This window comes from Scyliorhinus canicula, chromosome 1, assembly GCF_902713615.1.
Source record: "Scyliorhinus canicula chromosome 1, sScyCan1.1, whole genome shotgun sequence".
Classification (NCBI taxonomy): domain Eukaryota; kingdom Metazoa; phylum Chordata; class Chondrichthyes; order Carcharhiniformes; family Scyliorhinidae; genus Scyliorhinus; species Scyliorhinus canicula.
This window is the reverse complement of record NC_052146.1, coordinates 277,247,441-277,268,953: the sequence shown is the minus strand read 5'-3', so window position 1 is coordinate 277,268,953 and position 21,513 is coordinate 277,247,441. Positions and strand designations below refer to the sequence as shown.

At 42.9% G+C, this 21,513-nt stretch overlaps 1 protein-coding gene across 1 annotated transcript in view; it reads right to left on the bottom strand.

The window, feature by feature from the left end:
• LOC119974696 (stonin-1) overlaps positions 1–20,508 on the bottom strand; it is a 183,091-nt gene extending 162,583 nt beyond the window's left edge. Inside the window, exons 1-3 of the mRNA XM_038813834.1 lie at positions 19,994–20,508; positions 8,780–10,598; positions 6,410–6,612 (exon numbers count right to left, since the gene is read on the bottom strand). Coding sequence (XP_038669762.1) covers positions 6,410–6,612; positions 8,780–10,523 — 1,947 coding nt within the window. The 5' untranslated portion in view covers positions 10,524–10,598; positions 19,994–20,508. The remainder of the gene's footprint in view (positions 1–6,409; positions 6,613–8,779; positions 10,599–19,993) is intronic.
• Positions 20,509–21,513: the final 1,005 nt, after the last annotated feature.

Here is a 21,513-nt window from a genome sequence, read left to right as displayed (position 1 = left end):
AGTCCACCTCCATCATGCTATTGGGTATTCCATTCTAGATCATAACAACCTGTTGCATAAAACGTCTTTCTCCTCATTAGCTCTGCTTCTTTTGCAAATTTTCAAAATCTGTTTTCTTTGGCTACGCACACTTCTGGGACTGGAGACAGTTTCTCTTCATCCTATCAAACCCTTCAGGATTTTGAAAGCCTCTATTCAATCTCCCCGTACCCTTCCCTACTTTAAGGAAAACAGCCCCAGCTTCCCTAGTCTCTTCACATAACTGAAGTCTTTCATTATTGGGACTATTCTAGTAAAACTCCTTGCCACCCTTACCAAAACCTAGAAGGTTTAGCATAACGTCCTTGCTTTCATACTTATTGTGTGAAGTCTCCTTTTTTTTTTCAACAGACATCTCATCTCGTCCTGCTATCTTTAACGCTTTTTGTATGTATATCCCCAGGTTTCTCTGTTCCTGCATCCCCATTAAAATTGTAGATTTAGTGCGGGATACTGCAGCCTCTCAGCCGCGTGTTTCCCGGTGCCGGGAGACGGCACGCCGCTCACTGATGGCGGGATTCTCTGTTCCCGCTGCTGTCAATGGGAATTCCCACTGATCCAACCCCATGACACCGGGAAACCTATATAGAAGAATTCTATTTAGTAAAACAATTCCTCCATCGAATACTAAATTTTCTCACACTGGGCAATTATGGAGAAACAAAGCATAGTTGCATGCACTGCACTGAGTTCTCAATCTCAGTCACACTGCAGGCTGGCACCAGGCAGAGCTAGGAAATGGGAAACATCAAATAGAGGTCTCCACCGGGCTCCCTCTGCCTGACAGTAGTTACAAGTGGTGTAACTGTTGGTCAGAATCAGAGGCAGATACATGAGGGCCACAGCTGGGCTAGTGGAAAAGTCTAGGAGTGGGGGGGATGGGAAGGGGGAGGATGAAGAGAGCTGGGAAAATATGTTGTTGCACAGAAAGGTTAAAATATGCTCAAAGAATAATATCCTCAACTTTGAGTATTACCATACATTCCATATCACTTTCAAAACCATCAGGTCAATAGGCCATTGCTATAATCTTAAAACTATAGTCAATAATTGTTACAATATAATGCTGGAGATTATATACAATGCAATGTTCATTGGGTCATGCAGTCTCCTGGTTTGTCTGGATCCTCTCCTTCAATCCTAATCCATTTCTTTTCAATTTCAACCTGCAATGAGAAACATTCTAAAATAAGTTTTTTGCTAGAATAACTTCACACGCACTTTTCTTCCCCCTTTTGTGAGCACCTTTATTTTACTTTGCTTATTTTCTTTTCTTCTTTCTCTCATTAATTTGCATTGAAGGACATCAACTAATATAATTAGTAGAAGGTTGGTACATTTGCAACACATTTTGTGGAATTTGCATGATAAGCGTTGGACTACGGATATCAGCCTGAGTCATCTTGTAGTGAGTGATTCAATGCTTAAAAAAGTAAAATAATTACTAAATTGGCTTCTCTAATATTCTATGCAACTGTCTGAAAACCTCATAATTATGGGCAACAAAAACTGCATCTTTGGAATTTTTATGTTGAAATGATTTTGATATTAGCAACAAATACACTGATGTGTTCATCTAAAGATTTTTGTCATTTAATGTTTTATTTTAAATGGGTTTACACTTTTGTTAAAATATAGATAGAAGAAGTTTGCACAAAATGTTTGTTCCTCATATCACACAATAGGACATGAGCCTTTTTGAATCCTTCTATAAATACAACTAAGTGGAACATGTAGTACACAGATGGCCAGCTGAAGTTGACAATTGTTTTCTCTCTGTTTCTTTCTGCTTCCTTGTTCAATCATCCAACACTCCCCGAGCAGAGAAAAGAGAAGATACCAAAATGCCACGGCCCACTTGGGATTTTCTTTGCACAAAATCAATATATATGGGGTAGGGAATTTTCAACTGAGGTTTTTACCTGAAAAATGACCAGCAAAAAGAAATCCTTTGTGCAATGGAGCAATGGACAGGGCTTGCACAGTATATGATAGTTCTCTAAACCCATTGAGACATCTAAAGGAACCCACAAAAGGCCTCTCTTAAAATGTAATGTGTCTGATTTTTTTTTTAATTCCTGTGGGCCACGAGGAGCTGATGTTCGCCTCCAGGCCCCATAAAATCTTTTGGCCTATTGCCAGTCCATCCTCATTCCATCTCTTTGCCATCACCACCCACCAGCATCTGCTCCCCCACAAAAACAGACCTCAGCCACCAACTGGCTGCAAGCTACATACAGCTAGCCAATTTTCCACCACAGGAAACAAGCTACTGCAGCACAGCACCAGGGAAAAAGTTACAAAGTAAGTTACTGCAATACGTGTGAGGTTCCCGAATGCTGCACTGAGTAGTTGACATGTAGGCATGGTATCCTGCTTTCGGCATCCAAGTAAAAAAAACTCCTTTTCAATGTCTGCTTCTAGGATTATTCCAATTAGCAATTGTAGAGCAGTTACTCAACATAAAGAAGTCTACTTGTGCAGTTGGTGTCTTACAGTCACACTTTGTTTTCCAATTTTATGCAAAATTTAACTGAGAGATACCAGTAATTGTGCAGACAGAGACTCTTATGATATTTAGGATTGGTGGGAAACTGTATATATGTTTCCTTCAATCTTGCTATTCAGAGTCCAGTTCCTCATCAGTACTAAATCCACAGTAGAAATGTTTCATAATTAGGCAGGACTTTTCAGCATGATGCATAAAGGAGCCATTGGGGTACCTGGTGTAGGAAATAAAATGTAAGACTCAGGAGTATCACGTGGTTTGGATCAGCAAGGGTATTCGCCTATAACGAGGCTTAAGCCTAGAAAAAGAAATTTTAATCTCATCCATGTCTGGGAGTAATTAGTGCTGACACTGGATACAAAAACTTGAAAGTTTTCACTTCCCAATGTTTAACATTGCTTAGTTCAGTAAACAAAAGATTCCCTTACCAAAAAAAATCATTGGAAACTGTAACCTTTTTAAAATTTCCAATGAACCTTGTGACAACTGAAACCACTCATTCCATTTTACAGACATTAACAGGAAACATTTTCACGAGCAATATTTATCATTCTTTCCATTGGTAGGTTTCTACATTCCATACACAATAAAGGGATGTTTCAACGAGCATAAATAAATTGATTCCAAATTTATGATTTTGTGGTGCGTCAGACTAACTGGTCCTGCCAATTTGTGCTTAGGTTTCCACTGTGGATTTGGTGCTGACAAGGAACTAGATTATGAACACCATGTTTTCCTTTGATGTAAACCCAAAATTCACTCTGCCTCTGTAAAGCCACAATTTTGGATTGACTGTGATATGTATATATATTAAATAATATATATATCATATATAATACATATATAAATAGTTGTTTGGTAGTACAAGAATTAATTATTGCAGGAGCTGAAAACGAAGTGGGAGGGGGAACTGGGGGAACAGATCGAAGACGGGACATGGGCTGATGCCCTGGAGAGGGTAAATTCTTCCTCCTCGTGTGCGCGGCTTATCCTCATCCAATTCAAGGTGCTGCATAGGGCCCACATGACTGGGACGAGGATGAGTAGGTTCTTTGGGGGTGAAGATAGGTGTGTCAGGTGCTCGGGGAGTCCAGCGAACCATGCCCATATGTTCTGGGCATGCCCGGCATTGGAGGAGTTCTGGAAGGGGGTGGCGAGGACGGTGTCAAGGGTGGTGGGATCCAGGGTCAAGCCAGGATGGGGACTCGCGATCTTTGGGGTTGGGGTAGAGCCGGGAGTGCAGGAGGCGAAAGAGGCCGGTGTGCTGGCCTTTGCGCCCCTAGTAGCCCGGCGAAGGATTTTGCTACAGTGGAAGGACGCGAGGCCCCCAAGCGTCGAGACCTGGATCAATGACATGGCGGGCTTCATTAAGCTTGAGAAGGTTAAATTCGCCCTGAGAGGATCGGTGCAAGGGTTCTTTAAACGGTGGCAACCTTTCCTCGACTTTCTGGCTCAACGATAGGGTACAGGGACAGTAGCAGCAGCAACCCGGGGGGGTGGGGGGGGGACGTTGATTATGTTTGCTTATTTTATTTAAATTTTATTTATTTAATTTAAATTTATGGTTAAGTTCTCTTGTTTGGGGGGCGGGGGGGGGGGGGGGGGGGAGTGTGATACATGTGATGTTACGGTATGGGGGGAATTGTGGGTGTTATGGGGCTGTTAGTTGCATATTACTGCTTGTTGCTATACTTGTTGTTATATTTTTATATTTTCTGTAAAAAATTCCAATAAAAATTATTTTTTAAAAAATAATTAATTATTGCTGAAGAAAGATATGTTGAGGTTTTTCGCCTTGCACTCATCAGGAAAATTTGTAAGAACACCATGTGCAGAGGGAACAGCAATTTATATTTCATGAGAAGAGGGTGTTGATTGGTGGGCAAGTGAACTCTGATAGATGGAGCCATTGCCATAGAAAATGCACCAGTTAACTGATAACTGACAGCAAATATATATATATACACAGATATCTGACATCTCAACCTGCCTTTGATAGTTGCTGATATCTAAAGGAACTTAATGATTATCTTACTTAATGAAATGTAGGTTTGTTGAAATATTCAAGATAAAAGTTTTGTTGTGTATTGTATGTAGGAAGGACTTTTGCTGCAGCTTTTCATTTCAGGTTTTTGAAGAAGTGGCCCATGTATCAAAATAGCCTAAAAGAGAGATCGCGAACTGAAGAAACCCTTCATTGGACTTTAGTCATCAAACTTCCAATATCAATCTTCAATCACATTTCAGAATCACACACGTGTATATACCAATGGCTATTTCATGAATCAACAAAAAAAAATGACAACTGAATAACAAGAGGAATTCAAAGCTCAACCATGAAGTTCAAAGTAGAAGAAAGACTTGCATTTATATCGCACTTTTGACAATTAACCAACATCTCAAAGCGCTTTGCCGCCGGTTAAGTACTTTTGAAGTAGATATTGTTGTGTAGCAAGTGTGGCTGTCAATTTTTGCACAGCACACTCCCACACACAGCAATGAGATAATGAGTAGATAATCTGTTCTTTTGTGATGCTGATTCCATAGAATCCCTACAGCGCAAAAGGAGGCCATTTGGTCCATCCGAGTCTGCACAGACCCTCTGAAAGAGCACCTTACCTCAGCCCACTCCCCTGCCCTATCCCTGTAACCTCACCTAACCTGCGCATCTTTGGACCTTGGGAGGAAACTGGAGCATCAGGAGGAAACCCATGCCGACATGAGTACATGCAAATTCTACACACAGTTACCCAAACACGGAATGGAACCTGGGTCCTTTGCGATGAGGCAGCAGATATTGGCACCAGGGATTGAAACCATGGGATCTTTTACATCCACCAACACAGGCAGATGGGGCCTTGGTCATCTAAAAGATGGCACCTCCAACATTGCTGTGGTCCCTCAGTACTACACTGGAGTGTCAGAATGATTTTTGTGCTCAAGTCCTAGAGTGGGACTTGGAGCATCACACATAAAATATTGGTCTGTTTTCAACAATTACGTGAAGAAAGAAATATGACATTAAATTACTAGTAGAAGCAGAATTCATAATAGCTTAGGCACCGTCAGAGACTTAGCACAGCTGCAATGGGCTAAATGGCCTCCTTCTCTACCGTAAACATATTTGGTTCAATAAGTCCTCAGCACTGCAAACACAAGATAATAATAAATGAACAGGAAGAGGAGACTCTGGGGATCTGGATGTAGTTTAAGAACAAACAAAGCACATGGAACAGCTGTTCAACCAAATATTTAAAAAACTGGAGAACATCAAGGGCAGTTCTGAGATTTGGAGCAGGAGACCCATAGCAAAATAATTTATATGGGAGGGACATCCCCTCATCCCTCTGTGGTGTGTGGCTCAACCCTACTAACAGCAGCACAAACTTAGTTAAGAAACAGAATGCTCTGGTCTGACCACAATTCGCACGGTAGCACGGTGGTTAGCACTGTTGCTTCACAGTGCCAGGGTCCCAGGTTCGATTCCCGGCTTGGGTCACTGTCTGTGCGGAGTCTGCATGTTCTCCCCCTTTCTGCCTGGGATTCCTCCGGGTGCTCCAGTTTCCTCCCGCAGGTCCTGAAAAACGTGTAATTGGACCTTCTGAATTCTCCCTCCTTGTACCCGTACAGGCGCCGGAATGTGGTGACTAGGGGCTTTTCACAGTAACTTCATTGCTGTGTTAAGTAAACCTACTTGTGACAATAAAAACTATTATTATTAATTCGGGTTACTTTACACTGGAATCCTGTTTACTAAGTTGGGTTCAAAATACATTTTTCAATCCCTTTTTATTGGAATGGCCTGACGTTTTGCTATCAATCAGAAACTCTTGCAAGCAAGAAGAGAATATAAAAATTAACCTGGTAACAGTATCGAGCCTTTGGGTGAACGCGCTTCGCTGGCTGGACATCGCTTTCTGTCCCAAATAATTTCACTTTCACTTTGGAAGCTGATGTGTCAGGAACCTCAAACTCCACAGCGATGAACGGCTTCCATTCTGAGGGTATTTCTTGATCTGAACCCAGCTCAAGCTTGCACGAAAAACAGTGTGGATGGTCAGATGCTACGAAACAAAAGGAGAAGTAGTATTTCGCTGAGGGGTGAGGAGCGATAAGTTGAGTACAACTAAATCTGGGTAGCAATTTCTTTCAAGTGAGGACTAAAATGATTGATATTCATTATGGATATCAAAAGACAAAACTTATGTACTAACATTACTGAAATATCAAAAAGTCACAATTTAAAATAACAATGTATAAAAATCTAACTGCCACTATGAGAAGCATCACATTTTGCCATTATTTCAATTTTCGACGGGTAGATTTATTAAACAATGTTTTATTCATCTCTGCCTTTGTTGGATTTAGTTTTCAATAATAGTAGAGGTGGATTTTAATCTTTTTTTCATGAGATGTCATAGAGTTTTACAGCATTATAGGAGGCCCTGAGGAGAGTTAATGCATCCTCTCGTGTGCCAGGCTCAGCCTGATACAATTTAAGGTGGTCCACAGGGCATACATGACTGTGAGTCCGATGAGCAGGTTCTTTGAGGAGGTGGAGGATAGGTGTGGGCGCTGTGCTGGGGGTCCTGCGAATCATGTCCATTTGTTTTGGGCATGTCCAAGGCTGAGGGTTTTTTGGCACGGGTTTTCTGACGTCATGTCATAGGTATTACAAATGAGGGTGGGTCCGAGTCCAGAGGTGTCGACCTTCGGTGTGTCGGAAGACCCGGAAGCCCAGGGGGGGGGCGAGAGAGGCCGACGATCTGGCCTTTGCCTCCCCGGTGACCTGGAGACCGATCTTACTAGGGTGGAGGGACTCAAAGCTCCCAAATTCGGGGGTGTGGGTTAGCAACATGGCAGACTCGAAAAAATTAAATTCGCCTTGAGGGGTTTGTTGCAGGGCTTTGCTCGGAGGTGGCAGCCATTCATCGACTTCTTTGAGAAAATTTAAGCTGTCAGCGGGCACCGGGGGTGGGGGTGGGGGGGGGGAGGCGGTTGGGGAAGGTGGCACTGTTTGTGTAAGCCATGCTGGCTGGGGTTTGTGCCTGGGGTATATTATTGTGGTTTTGTTTTTATTGAAATTTGATGTTTAAAATTGTTAAAATACTATATGCCTCAATATAATATTTTCTAAAAAAAGATATTTACAGCACCAAAAGAGCCCCTTCGGCCCATCATGTCTGTGCCAGCCATCAAGTACCTATCGATTCTAATCCTATTTCCCAGCACTTGGTCCATACCCTTGTTTGCTATGGCATTGCACGTGCTCGTCTCAGTGTTCCTTAAATGTTGTGAGGGTTCCCGCCTCTACCACCCTTTCAAGCAGTGAGTTCCAGTTTTCCATCACCCGGGTATAAAGGTTTTTCCTCAAATCTCCTTAAAATCTCCTGCCCCCTTACCTTAAATCTATGCTCCCAGATTATTGACCTCACTGACTTATCTTATTCTTTCCAGCTGATTGAGACGGCAAGTAAAATGTGCTCCCAGGTTTCTACTGGTGCCATTCTGAATGAAGGCGCTATAGCCAAACTGAAATGCATTTCAATTATTCTTCCCTCCATTAGGTGAAGTGACTCACCCTGGCTCAAGCCCAGCTGATCAGATGAGTCGTGAGAATGGCTGATAACCCTGGAGAAAGAATTCTTTTACAGCCATGCAGCATCCTTGCTGGTTCGCTTGTTCAGGGAAGGGGGCACCCTCCTGATCGGGCAGCAAGAACAGCCCCACCCAAACACCCCTCCCCCCTCACAGACACACACACCCCTCGCTGGAGCCTGCCTGACTGCCACCGGCAAGTCTCACAAACTCACCTTCATTTTTTGGCCTCCACCGTGGTGATTGGTCCTGGCTTGCTGCAGTCCCAGCTGTGGCCACAACTCCTGGTGGCTCTGCAGGGACTGAAGGGCTGCCAGCTCTCTGACTGGCTAGCAGGTCTTTGGGAGGAGGGGGAGCACTAACATCCTCCCTTAAACGGAAAGAAGCCCAACTGCAGCCAATTAATTGCCTCCGAGTGGTGGGGGGGGGGGGGGGGGGGGTGTTGGATGCTATCCGAGCTTCCCATTCCCAAGCTGATATGGGCTTGCCCCCCAATTTCCCGTGGCCTCGTAAAATCCTGCCTCATATTTATGATTGGATACCAGTGCCTATGAGCACATCACTAGCTTAATGTTCACCAGGTAACCCAATTTCTACATTCTGACTCTTCTGCAGTTATGTGATGGAATATACCTGCATTCTTGTCAGGTAGATTATCAATCCTCCAGACAATTGCCCTGAAAGCTTGCTCATACTTAGCTGTGCCAATGGTGACTTGCATTGCTGGTTCACCACCTGCCGTGCTAACAGAGCCAAGTCGAGCATTCCGATTCATCTTAGCCTTCAAGGATTTCTGTCTGAAGAGATTTGCCGTGCGAAATATTTTGAACCAAGCCGTGGGAAGAGGAAACCGGATCATCACGTTTTCACAGTGCTTGGAAGGTCCCAGGTTTTGTACATTGGAATAGGCAGAGGACATGACTAGAAATGCCTGTAATTCTGTGTAGGCTCCGTGAACTGTGACCAGACCCTTTAGCAAAAAGGGTAGCTCGGGATTCTCACAGACGGTTTTGAAGCGCATCAGTTCCAATCTGCAGGCATCAGGTGGTGTGAATTTAATGACTCTAGATTTCTCAAACTCATTTTTGTTCACACACTTATGAACACGGTAATCATAGATCTGAATGCATGTGCTGTCTACATCATTTTTCAAGTAACCGTGGTCTCCTCTCTGAAGCTGTAGATCATTCAGCGTCAGGAAACAGTCAATGTTGCCATTAATGAAGCACAGACAATAAATGTGAGTCACGACTGAAGCTTCAAGCAATTTTCCTTCTCTTGTGAATTTTCCCCAGAAGTCATCAGTTATTTCAAGCATCATCTCTTGCTCTTCATAGGTCTTTCTGCGCTGTGTTAGAAGAGGTAATTTCATAAACTCTTCTTCGACCGCAGAAAGGAAGTCTGTGAAATCCCTGTAGTCGGTTGTTCCAAACTTTAAGACCTGCTCAATTTCCGCTTCGTGTAAGACTTCGGTTTTTGGGTGATATTTGCGTTTTTCTGTGTACGACACTTGTTCAATCTTCACCGTGTGGATCTTTCCTGATTCCTTGTAGTTCTCCAGCTTGGGTTCTGAGAGTCTGCAGTAAGGTTGCAACTGAAATTCTTTAAAAGGTTTCTCAAGGCCCTGTTCATAATATAATTGCACAATTCCACCATCCAGGAGCTTCAGATAGATTGGGCCCCATTGACGAGAAGACATCATGTTCTTCTTTTCTGGGATCCTCATCATTAAAGGCCAACCATTTTTGCATTCAGTTCTGAAGAGATTCCTAACATCAGACAAAGACATTTGAGCATTAAGCTGTTTGCTTTCTGAAGATGGCTGTGAAGGCTGGGAGTCCCCCGTTTGGATCTTTTCAAGTTTTTGGCAAAGAACAATTAGAGGGGAATTACTGTCACTTTTATGGTGTCCTCCCATTTGCTTGGGAGGGTGGTTACCTTGAAAAAAGGTGTTTGTGGCATTAGTGGCTGAGGGGTGACTGACCTGGTCACTGTCCTGTTCAGGGTGAGACACCCCAATCCTTGAAATACATTGCTGACTCCAAAATGGGTTAATGTATCCATTCTCATTATTGGGAGGACTAAACTGATCGGTTTGTGACAAATCCTCTATCTTAAAGAAGTAGTGATCCCTCGATGGACTGGGTGTAATTGGGGACTGAGGCCCAGATGTTGAGGTGCAAGAAAAGTTTGAGAATGGTGAAGAAAGCGGCGTGCTACTTCCAGAAGCAGATCTCCTGGATGCATTCGGTTGAGAAGAAAGGTTCAGCACCAAGTCATTGGACTTAACATTATCTGAGGTGAAGGACTGTTTCGGTGACTGGAAGCCATAGTCATCATCAAAGGTCACCCAGTTTGGATAACTGACTGAAGACATGCTTAATTTGATGTATTCAATTCATAAATAATTCCTCTTTTCACTGTCGGAGAAGGTTCTTGCCAACATACCTTGCTGAAAGAACAAAATAATAAACAAATGGGTATTTTTCTTACTTTAATTTGATAAATCTATTGGTACAAACTTAAAGCCTATCAGACAACAGATTAATAAAATCAGAACTATCTTTTGTTAAACAGTAATGGGAAAGTTTAATCAGATCCGCAAAATAATACATGATGCATTATGTAGTATATTTCTGCTGTCTTTTGTATATCAGTCAATGTACTGTGAGTAACAGCAGAGGAGATTCACTTGCATATGAAAGTTTTTCACCAGACCTCGTGCATCAGAGTGAAATGAAAAATGAAATGAAAATCGCTTATTGTCACGAGTAGGCTTAAATGAAGTTACTGTGAAAAGCCCCTAGTCACCACATTCCGGTGCCTGTTCGGGGAGGCTGGTACGGGAATTGAACCGTGCTGCTGGCCTGCCTTGGTCTGCTTTAAAAGCCAGCAATTTAGCCCAGTGTGCTAAACCAGTGTTATATTAAGACATAGATACAAAAAAAACCTTTATGAAAAAAGAACATAAAATCTAGCAATCTCGGTCAACTTTCCCTGCTGTTTACAGTCAGTTCCAATTACCCTGATTTATCTATTTTTAGCTTCAAAGTCAATCTACTTTAGCAGCTGAACATCATGATGCTTTCGATGCTAGACAGCTACCCCTCAGGCAATGTCGCGAGAGATCTGCCAGTATAGTATGTATTTAAAATGAATGGATGGAATATTGTGGATTTTGCACACATGTGCAATTGTTGACTCGCAACTTTCCACAGAATCCTTACAGTGTAGAAGGAGGCCATTCGGCTCAACGAGTCGGCACCGATCCTCCAAAAGAACACTCAACCTAGGCCCACTCCCCACCCTATCCCCATAACCCTGTGTATTGATCATGGTCAATCCACCTAATCTGCACATCTTTGGAAACTAAGGGGCAATTTAGCATGGCCAATCCACCTAACCAGCACATCTTTGGACTGCGGGAGGAAACCAGAACAACCAGAGGAAACCCAGCAGACACAGGGAGAATGTGCAAACTCCACACAGTCACTCAAGGCTGGAATCGAACCCAGGTCCCTGGTGCTGAGAGGAAGCAGTGCTAACCACTGTACCAACCAGCCGCCCATAGTTCATAGTCTAAAGTTGTTGAACTAAATGTTAAGTCCCGAGGACTTTAACGTGCCTAATCGGAAGAACACTTCCCTATCTCTGCAACCTTATCCAGTCCTATAGCCCTCAGACATTTCTGCACTCCTATAATTCTATCCTTCCCCAATTGGATTTCTCCATGATTGATGGCTGTTCCTTCAGCTGCCAAGCTCTGGAATTCCCTCTACCAAGCTCTGTCTCTTTACATCACTTTCCTCCTATGGTAGATTCATTAAAACCTATCCCTATGGCCAAACATTTATTACCTAATGTGGATTAGAGTCAAATGTTGCATGAGAACACTTCCGTGAAGTACCACGGGATGTTTTATTACATTAAAGGCATTATATAAAAGCCGTTGTTGTTGATCATGAACCATTTTTAAAATCATTTTCCATTTTCCACCCTTAGTCTTAGTTATTTATTTGATCATATGCAGAATATACAGCATTCCACCTTGTGACATTGTAAATGATACGCTTATTATTCAAAATGCATCAAAAATTTCAAAAATTGTCACTAGCTGGTTAAGCGTTTTTTCACCTTTGGGATCTAAATTCAAAAACCAGTCCAGATACACCTGGTAAATGAGCTTGGATAGTTTTAGTCAAGAACTGGGGCCCACAACACAAATCTGGGATTGCTGGTGAGTAGAGGTAGCATTACTCCATTACTGTAATTCATCTTAGGCAAACTGTCGGGAGTATTGGAAACCTTTAGGGTCAATTTAATCCATGGCACACCATAGGCAGAACACCTTGCCAGCCAGTCTCGTGTTTTAGGAATCTGCTATTGCACCGCCCACAATTTTGAATCATGCGTTTGCAAATTTCATCCCTTTACTCTTCCCAGCCCAAGCTATACTTGACCTGTGATACCGAATGAAGAAAATTATTTCCCAACATTGATATTTCTAAACTTAGTAAGCGCCACAGCAAAAACAGAGTAAAGGCACCTGAGCATTACCCAAGATAAAGCACAGATTTATAAAGTTACCTTTTATCTTAAATGTATGGTAGGTATAGTTTAATTTTGTTGAAAGAAAAACAGTAAACTGTCTGTTCTTGTCTTTAAAGTAACACTTTGGTGAACAGGGCAGCAAACAGCTGATTATCTTATCATTCTAAAACTAGCGTAGTCTAGCCAGTCTGCATGTTATTTTTCCAAACCCTCAGTCTGTCTTATTCATGTTAATTGTGTGAAACTGAGCTACACAGTCCACGTAGCCCTTGTAAAGGATTTTACAGGAAATTAAAAGGATGGGCTATGAATCCTGGATTACTCAAAGAGTAGAATTTGGTTAGAATATTAACAACAAAAGATAGAACACTGAATTGTTAGTGTTTAGAAGGTATGCTGGGAAGATTGACCGAGTTCAAAAGGTATTTTAAATTGTTTAGGAGACTAACTAGGACAATATACTTTTGCAGAAATATGAGGCAAGTTTAAAGATAAGACTGATGTTATGATAAACCTTGAAAGTCTGTGGAAATATGCCAAAAGCATAGGAATATAGTAGCATGGGTAGGTTATTAATCCCTGGGTAAACATTGTGATTATATTGCAACAGGAATAAGAAAATCCATAATGGCGGGCCACAATTGGCGCCACGTGGAGAGGCACAGGACCCTCACGGGCTTTATCCCTTTGATGAGGGGGTTGGAGGGCGGAACCGGGTCAGAGGGAGGGGAGCCGGAGAGGTCTGTGCCGAGGGATTTGCTCTGAGGACTGCTAAGTTATTAAATATGTCTGAGAACAATAAACAAGGAAGGTCCTGATCTTTTACCTCTTCAAACTATTGTAACATGTCAAGTATTAATCATCAGCAAAACATACTTAATCTGACAGTCAAATGCAAAAGTTTGTGGTTCTGACTCGTGAAAGGGACGGCATGGTGGCACAGTGGTTGGACCAGCTGCATCACAGTTCCAGAGACCTGGGTTCAATTCCGGCTTTTGGTGACTGTGTGGGTTTCCTCCGGGGGCTTTGGTTTCCTCCCACAGTCTGAAGATGTGCAGGTTAGGTGGATTGGCGATGCTAAATTGCCCGTTAGTGTACAAAAAGTTTTGGTGTGGCTGCTGGGTTACGGGGTAGGGTAGAGGCATGAACCGGAGTATGGTGCTCTTTCCAAGGGTCAGTGTAGGTTTGATGGGCCCAATGGCCTCCTTCTGCACTGTAAATTCTATGATTCTATGATTATTCAGCTGCTCGAGCCTGCTCTGCCATTCAACTAGATCATAGTCGATCTACCTCAATGCCATCTTCACACGCACTATGCCTGAATGCCTTGATGTTGTTAGTATCTAGAAAGCTATTGGTCTCTGCTTTGATCATACTCAATGACTGAGCCTCCAAAGCCCTCTGGGGTAGAGAATTCCAAAAATTCACCCCAGTCTGACTGAGGAAATTCCTCCTCATCTCAGTCTTAATGTTGTAACTCTTATTCTGAGACTATGATCCCTGACTCTAGACCCATCCACAACCAGGGGAAACATTCATCCTGCATCTACCCTGCTGATCCTTGTAAGAATTTTGTACTCCAATGAGATCACCTCTCATTCTTCTAAACTATCGAGAATACAGGCTCAGTCTCCTCAATCTTTCCTCAGGGGACAATACCACCATCCCAGAGATTAGTCTGGTGAACCTTTGTTGCACTCCTTCTCTGATCAGTCTATCCTTCCTCAGATAAGGACAAAAAAATCTGTACACAATACTCTAAGTGTGGTCTCACCAAGGTTTATAACTGCAGCAAGACCTCCCTACTCTTGTACTCAAGTCCTCTTACAATAAAGGCTAACACACCATTTGCCTTCCTAATTGTGTGTTGCACTTGAATGTTAGCTTTCAGTGATTTGTGAACAAGAACACTTTGGTGTCTTTGGACAGCAACACTTCCCAATCTCTTCCCATTTAAGAAATGCTCTACACTTGTTTTTTCTACCTTCACATTTTTCCACATCATATTGTTATGTTCTTTCCCACACACTTGAAGCCTCTCTGCATCCTCCTCATAACTCACATTCCATCCTTTTCCTTTTTACCTATCCTTCCAAAATGCTGAAACCCCCCAATTTCAGTTGCCAACCTTGAACACCCTGCAGCCACGTCTCTGTAATGGCAATTAGATCATATCTGTTTATTTCTATTTATGCCGTCAGCTCATCTACCTTGTTGTGAATGCTGTGTATTCAGATAGAGTGCCTTAAATTCAGTCTTGTTATTTTCACAACCTTTAGCCTTAACTGCTGGGGTACTCGTTCGTTTATACACTCTGTCCCTTCCTACCGCACTCTGAGAACCATATCCCTTATTGTTAACCAGCTCCCTTATCTTCTCCTCTCTCTTTAGTTTATCACACCTTCCCGTACCCCCATTATTTAGTTTAAAAATCTCTCTGCTGCCCTAGTTGTACAACTCACCAGAGCACTGGTCCCAGCATTGTTGAGATGAACACCATCCCAATGATATAGCTCCCACTTTCCGCAATGTTGATGCCAGTGCGTCATGAATCAAAAACCATTTCTTCCATACTGATATTTAAGCCACACAGTTAATGCTCTAATCTTTATTTACCCTACGTCAATTTGCTCATGATTCAGCTAATAATTCAGAAATGATTACCTTTGAGGTTCTGCTTTTTAATTTAGCCACTAGATGCTCGCACACCCTAAGCAGAGCCTTCCTCCTAGTCCTACCTATATCACTGGTATTGATGTGAACTATGACCACTGGATCCTTCCTCTCCCTCTGCACATTCCCCTCCAATCTAGAGCAGATGTCTTGAACACTGGCAGCAGGCAGGCAACACAGCCTTCTGGACTCTTGCTCTCGGGCTGCAGAGAACTATGTCTATCCCCCTCGCTATACTGTCCTCTACCACTACATTCCTGTTAGCTTCCCCAGTTTCAATGGCTTCCTATACCATGGTGCCGTGGTCAGTTTGCTCATCCACCCTGCAGTCCCCATTCTCGTCCTTGCAGTTTGCAAGCATCTCGAACCTGTTGGACAAATCAGATGCTGTTTCTGTAGAGCCAGTTGTTTAACCATGGCAAAGAGAGCAAGGACAGCTTGTTGTTTCAGTTGTTAGAAGGGTACAAAAGTGGCCATTTTTAGTCAGTACACAGCCTGGAGAATATCAAGGATATCAATGGGGAATTAACCCCCGAGTCTCCCAATGTAGACTTTAATAATTTTGAGCTTTTGAGTTGTACTTCTAAGGATATAAGCATCTCCATCTCTGAAACTCTGAAGAATAAGGAGAGGGCTAACAAAAAAGCCCTACTCTGGACTTGTGTACTGATTTGTGCTGAGATGGCAGTTCTCAGCCAGGGAGGTAATGGCGCTGTTCTAATTGACCTCAGCGTGTCCCATATTTAGGGAAGGAAAGAATCAGACAGGGTTCCTCCTTTGACCACTATCTACTGATCTGCTGTGGAAAATATTTTTGTGGATGTTGATTTGAGTTAAATTGAGCTTGGCCTGCTGGCACTTACTATCTAATCTCATTTGTGAAAAGTGATAACTTGAAAGGTCACAGCCAATATGGAACCATTAGTATTAGTCAGTGTCTTTTAGTGCTGTAATGCACTTTATACCTTCTGCTCTAAGATGTGCATTGGAAATAGCGTAGAGGACAAATGTTGAAAAGCAGTCAAATACCTGAAGAAAATCAAAGCAACCGTTCATGTGGTTAATGCCTGGAGTGGCTTATTTCCCATCATTCCCCACGATGCACACACATTTAAATTATTTCTCCTTTTGTTAAAAAAATTTGGGGATTTTTGGATGTTTCTCAAAATTCGCTTTAGTCTCAAGGTAAAAAGAAATACATCCAGAGATTGGACACAATTGGAAGCCAATTATTTTATTTTAATAATTTAGAGTACCCAATTCTTTTTTCCCAATTAAGGGGCAATTTAGCATGGCCAATCCGCCTACCATGCGCATCTTTTTGGGTTGTGGGGGTGAGACCCAGGAAGCCGGTTATAAGCTACAAATGAAACATCAGCAAGAGGTGCAAACCAAACAAAAGCAGATAGAAAAACAAACCTAGACAGACAAAAACACAAAGCAGACGGAGGGGCAATGGCAACAAGAGAGGCAGAATGACGTATAGGATTACAAATCGGAGAGGAGATAGCAATGAGAAAAGACTTCAAGCTGTAAATATCCAAAGATAGTCTCATGGCTACATATAATACTTTAAATTCCAGCCACTGTGAATAAGCGGTTTTTATCTTTTTTTTCAGATTTCCAGCATCCAGTTTTCTGCTTTTCGAGCTGTAAATAACTTCCTGAGTCACCACAGTGGGTAGAATAAAACCAATTATAAACCAAAAAAGATTGATTATAATAAGGAAATCGACTCAGCAGTTAAACAAGTAAATGTATGCCATAAACAGATTCAAAACTGCTTCCAAATGAATGTTTCTATTATTTTAGTCTCAAATGAACCTGAAGTTTGGAAATCTACCATTCACCCCTTTCCTTAAAATACTAACTCTTGTTGTAAATTGTCTTCCAGATATGTTATTTGTGCTGTGGATGGCATCACAACAGAAAAACATAAAAACAGAAAATGCTGGAAAATATTCAGCAAGAGAGAGAGAGTTAATGTTTCAGAACTCAGCGAAGGGTCATTAACCTGAAACACTGGCCCGTAACCTCTGGTGGAGTGGCAATTGAGTCGGAGAGCAACTCTGCTCGTGAATACCTACCTTGAAATCCTGCTGCACCTATGTCGCCAGAGCTTTCAACTCAAGACCTGTCTAGCGTAGCGGGTTCCTGAGAGCTAGAGTCAAGGGCAGCTCAGTCAAAAGAAAGTAAGCCATGCCCCTATTTTTTTTACAGCACTAGCTGCTGAAAACCAATTAAATTTGGAGGTCCAAATTTGACTCTGAAGAGCCAGGGAGAAGGTAAATATACAAGGTAAATGAGGAGGACTGCAGAGTCAGGTAACATCTGGTGGGTGGGGAGGTCCCATTGTGGTTGGAGGTTAGTCAGGGGGGTGAAGTGAGATCCGGTGTGGGATTGAGAGGGTAAGGGCATCCTGTGGGGTGTCGAAGAGTTTGCGGGGAGTACCATGAGGGAGTGGGGGGTGGTAGTGGGGGTTGGGGGTAGTGGGGAGCCTCATGTGGAGTTGGAGATTCATAGAAGGTGGGGAGAATCTGGGAGGAGGGGATTGATAGCTACCCAGAAACTATTTTTTTTTTCTAGACAACTATTCCTCTCTGAGTGCTGAAACCATCTGAAGTTTGCGATTTAAATTGCATTTTCGAATGGTTCCTACTGTGGGGCAATTGCCCAGAGGAAGTTTGAGCTTCCAGGGCTGCACGGTAGCACAGTAGCTTGGTTCAATTCCCAGCTTGGGTCACTGTCTGTGTGGAGTCTGCACGTTCTCCCCATGTCTGCGTGGGTTTCCTCCGGATGCTCCGGTTTCCTCCCACAGTCCAAAGATGTGCAGGTTAGGTGGAACGGCCATGCTAAATTGCCCTTAGTGTCCAAGAAGTTTAGGTAGGGTTACTGGGAGGGGGTATGGGCTTGGGTAGAGTGCTCTTTCCAAGGGCCAATGCATACTCAATGGGCTGAAGGGCTCCCTTCTGCACTGTTAATTCTATGATTCTTCCCGGGCAATTGCCATACAATCCTCACCTGGGAAACTAGGGGGGGGGGGGGGGGAGATGGGGAGGAGGAGGATTCCCCAGCACAACTTTGGAACATCACCCCCACCCCCCCCCCCCCCCCCCCATACACTGCCCTGGACTTTGGAAAGTACAATTGACTCAGTTTCTCTCTCCACAGATGCTGCCTGACCTGCTGAGTAAACCCAGCATTTTCTGTTTTTGTTTCAGATTTTCATCATCTGCGGTATTTCACTTTCGCACACTTCCTCCAAAATTGACACAGCAGGCGTTTGGCAGTAGGGATTGTGCTGTGTGCAGTGATGTCAGCCTGGCTGCTTCGTTCCTCGCTGAGCCAGGGGGCACTGAAGCAAACTGCTTTGGCTAAACTGATCACAGGTCAGGGATATGTTAAAGTTCATCATCAGCATTCCTACCTCCTACAAACCTATAATTGTAACTTTTGTCTCTGCTGTGATTGTCTGCTCCAGCAGCATGTTTAAAGTAATTATAGTCTGCAACCCAGACATAACACTTAAACTACAGAGCCTTCCTTGACTTCATATCAACAAGGTTCTTTCATTACTTTTCTCAACCCTCCCTCACTGTGAGTATCAAGCAGACCAGCGTAGTGAAACGCTCATTGTTACTTAATAACAAGTCATGTGTGATATCAGGTTCAAAGATGGAACAGGAAATAGCAACTGTTGTCCAACAGCAACAAGCTCTTGTTCTCTTACATATTTACTACAAGCCCTGTTTCCAATCCCTCCCCTCCGACTCCTTGTTGTTTCGGTGCAAAAAGCGAGGCCAAGAAAATATCCTCAAGAGAACTGAAGTTTACAAATTAAGTATGATTGCAGCAAAAAAATGCTCATTCGAAACTACTTTCCGACTGTTGCCTCGCGTCATGCTATTGAAACGCTTACCTAGCCATGGAAAAACAATCATTTTCTTGAGTTACTCTCTGCACGGAGGGTACTGAGGCTGTTTTTAAAGAATGATCTGACCGAAGACTCAAGTTAATGAGGTGTGACCAAAAAGCAGAAAAGTGACCCAAAACCTGACCATCGCCCATTTCTTATATTTCTATATTTCCGTGGTCCTGATTACGTGGGTTGCAGTTTCTGATCTTTAGCCACAATTCCACTTAGAAAGTGTGCGAATTTGGACAAGATTAATCTTGGCGGCGATGCCTTTCACAGTCGAATAGCTCATGTGGGTTGTCTATTCCCACATCCGACGAATGGACACTCGAGCGAGGTTCCAAAGGGGCTGCCGGTAGAACCGACCCCTGTTAAACATCATCGCCTTGACGAAAGGGGGGGGGGGGGGGGGGCCACAGGTTCAATATAGACTGGCAGTGGGATGAAGGATCCCTCCTGTATATCTTCAACATTTCCAATTTGTCTTATCTGTACTCTTACGCCCTGTCAGAAAATACCGTTAACATATAACGTGGCCGACCCTGGCACATTAAGCAAGTTCCTAAATTCCGTGCAAATTAATATAAACAGTCAGAAAAAGCATATGGCACATATCAGCGGTACTTACAATCAGACGGCAACCACCCAATTTTACTTGGACCCAAAAATCCCCCCCCCCCCCCCCCCCCAGCAGCTTTGAAACTTACGTTGAAATATTATTCTTGAATTGATCCAAAAGTCTCTGACGTGCTGTTTGTTCCTCGGTTTCTGTTCCTCAATGAAAAGCTGCGAATGGCACAGAGAAAATAAAGCCTGGATATCCTCAAAATGGCACAGAACAGCTCTACACTCCAGCGTGGAGCTAAACTGCAAGAAAGGTCATTCCCTCTGCCCCAGGCTGCACAAACTGAGGCAGCAGCGTACAACAATCCCTTCCCAGCCTTTGGAGTGAGGCTGACGTGTTTCCAATGAGAGAGGTCTGCAGAGAATATATATTTTGAATTATTTAATGATGGTAGCATTTATGCCCCTGCGGGCAGAATTTTAAACATTTTAATTAACTCAAGTCTGCTCTCTCTCTCTCTTCCAGCTCACTCCGGTTTGGAATATTTTTAGTGACTCTAACATTGTACCATAAATATATACACACACACTCTCTCTCTGCTTATAATCGAAAAACATCTCACTGTTACAGTTCAGATTAGATCATGATCACTTTCCGTAACGTGCCTGCCAGTCCATGGGCTACAAGCTCTGATTGTCTCCGATGCAGACTTATTTCTCAGCAAAAAACTAAACAATGGTTTTATCTGTGGTAAAACTTTTCTGAAAGTTTGCTTCTATCAGAAATCCGGGGATAGCTCCCGTTTCTTTTTCCTCACAGAGAAACACAAACACAGAGGTGGATTGTGGGAAGCGGACAGTGAAGGAAGTGTGCAGACTCCAAGAAAAAAAAGTCAAGTCATCATGTTAAACCTCCTGAGACTGGAGTGCGGGCCACGAAGAGCAATGGAATCTGTATGTGTCAGCCAGTGCATTTCAGCTGTAGTAGGCTAAGTATCAACACACATCCTTTCCCTTGGCTGACAGGCCCACTGAAGCACATAGGGGAGACTAATGAACTGTTGATATTTCAAAGTGAATTTTATATGTGCCCCTCTCCTCCAAACTATCCAGTTTAAATAAGACCACAAATAAAATCAATATTCTTTAAAATAATTCTCAGCGACCTTAATTAACAGAACAATGAATCAAATCAGATTTGTGTCCTTCTGACTATCTACAGGTATTTTAAAACCTACAACTGATGTGACTAATTTGCTACTCCCTAAGTTACCTCAATTCTCTCTTTGCAGCCCATGGTGACATGTAATGTTTCAGCCAGGTTTCTGTATAGACAAAATAATTCACCTGGAAACTCCCAGAACGAACTGTTCAAAGGGTCCAGAAGCAAAATAAAAAAACAAAGTGAAGGTTTCTTTACTAGATTTGAGGAGAACATTAAACCTGAGTCACAGAATCGTAACCAGCCAGCTCTTTGAAAGTGTTACCAATTAGGTCCTCTCCCCCATTCTGTCCCCAGAATTCTGCAGATTTTATCCATTTCTCTCATGAAAATTATTATTTAAATGGAGGAAGACTACAGAATGTTACAGAATGGGGATCTGGGTGTCCTGGTATAGGAATCACAAAAATTAAATTAGCATGGGGAAGGCAAATGAATGAT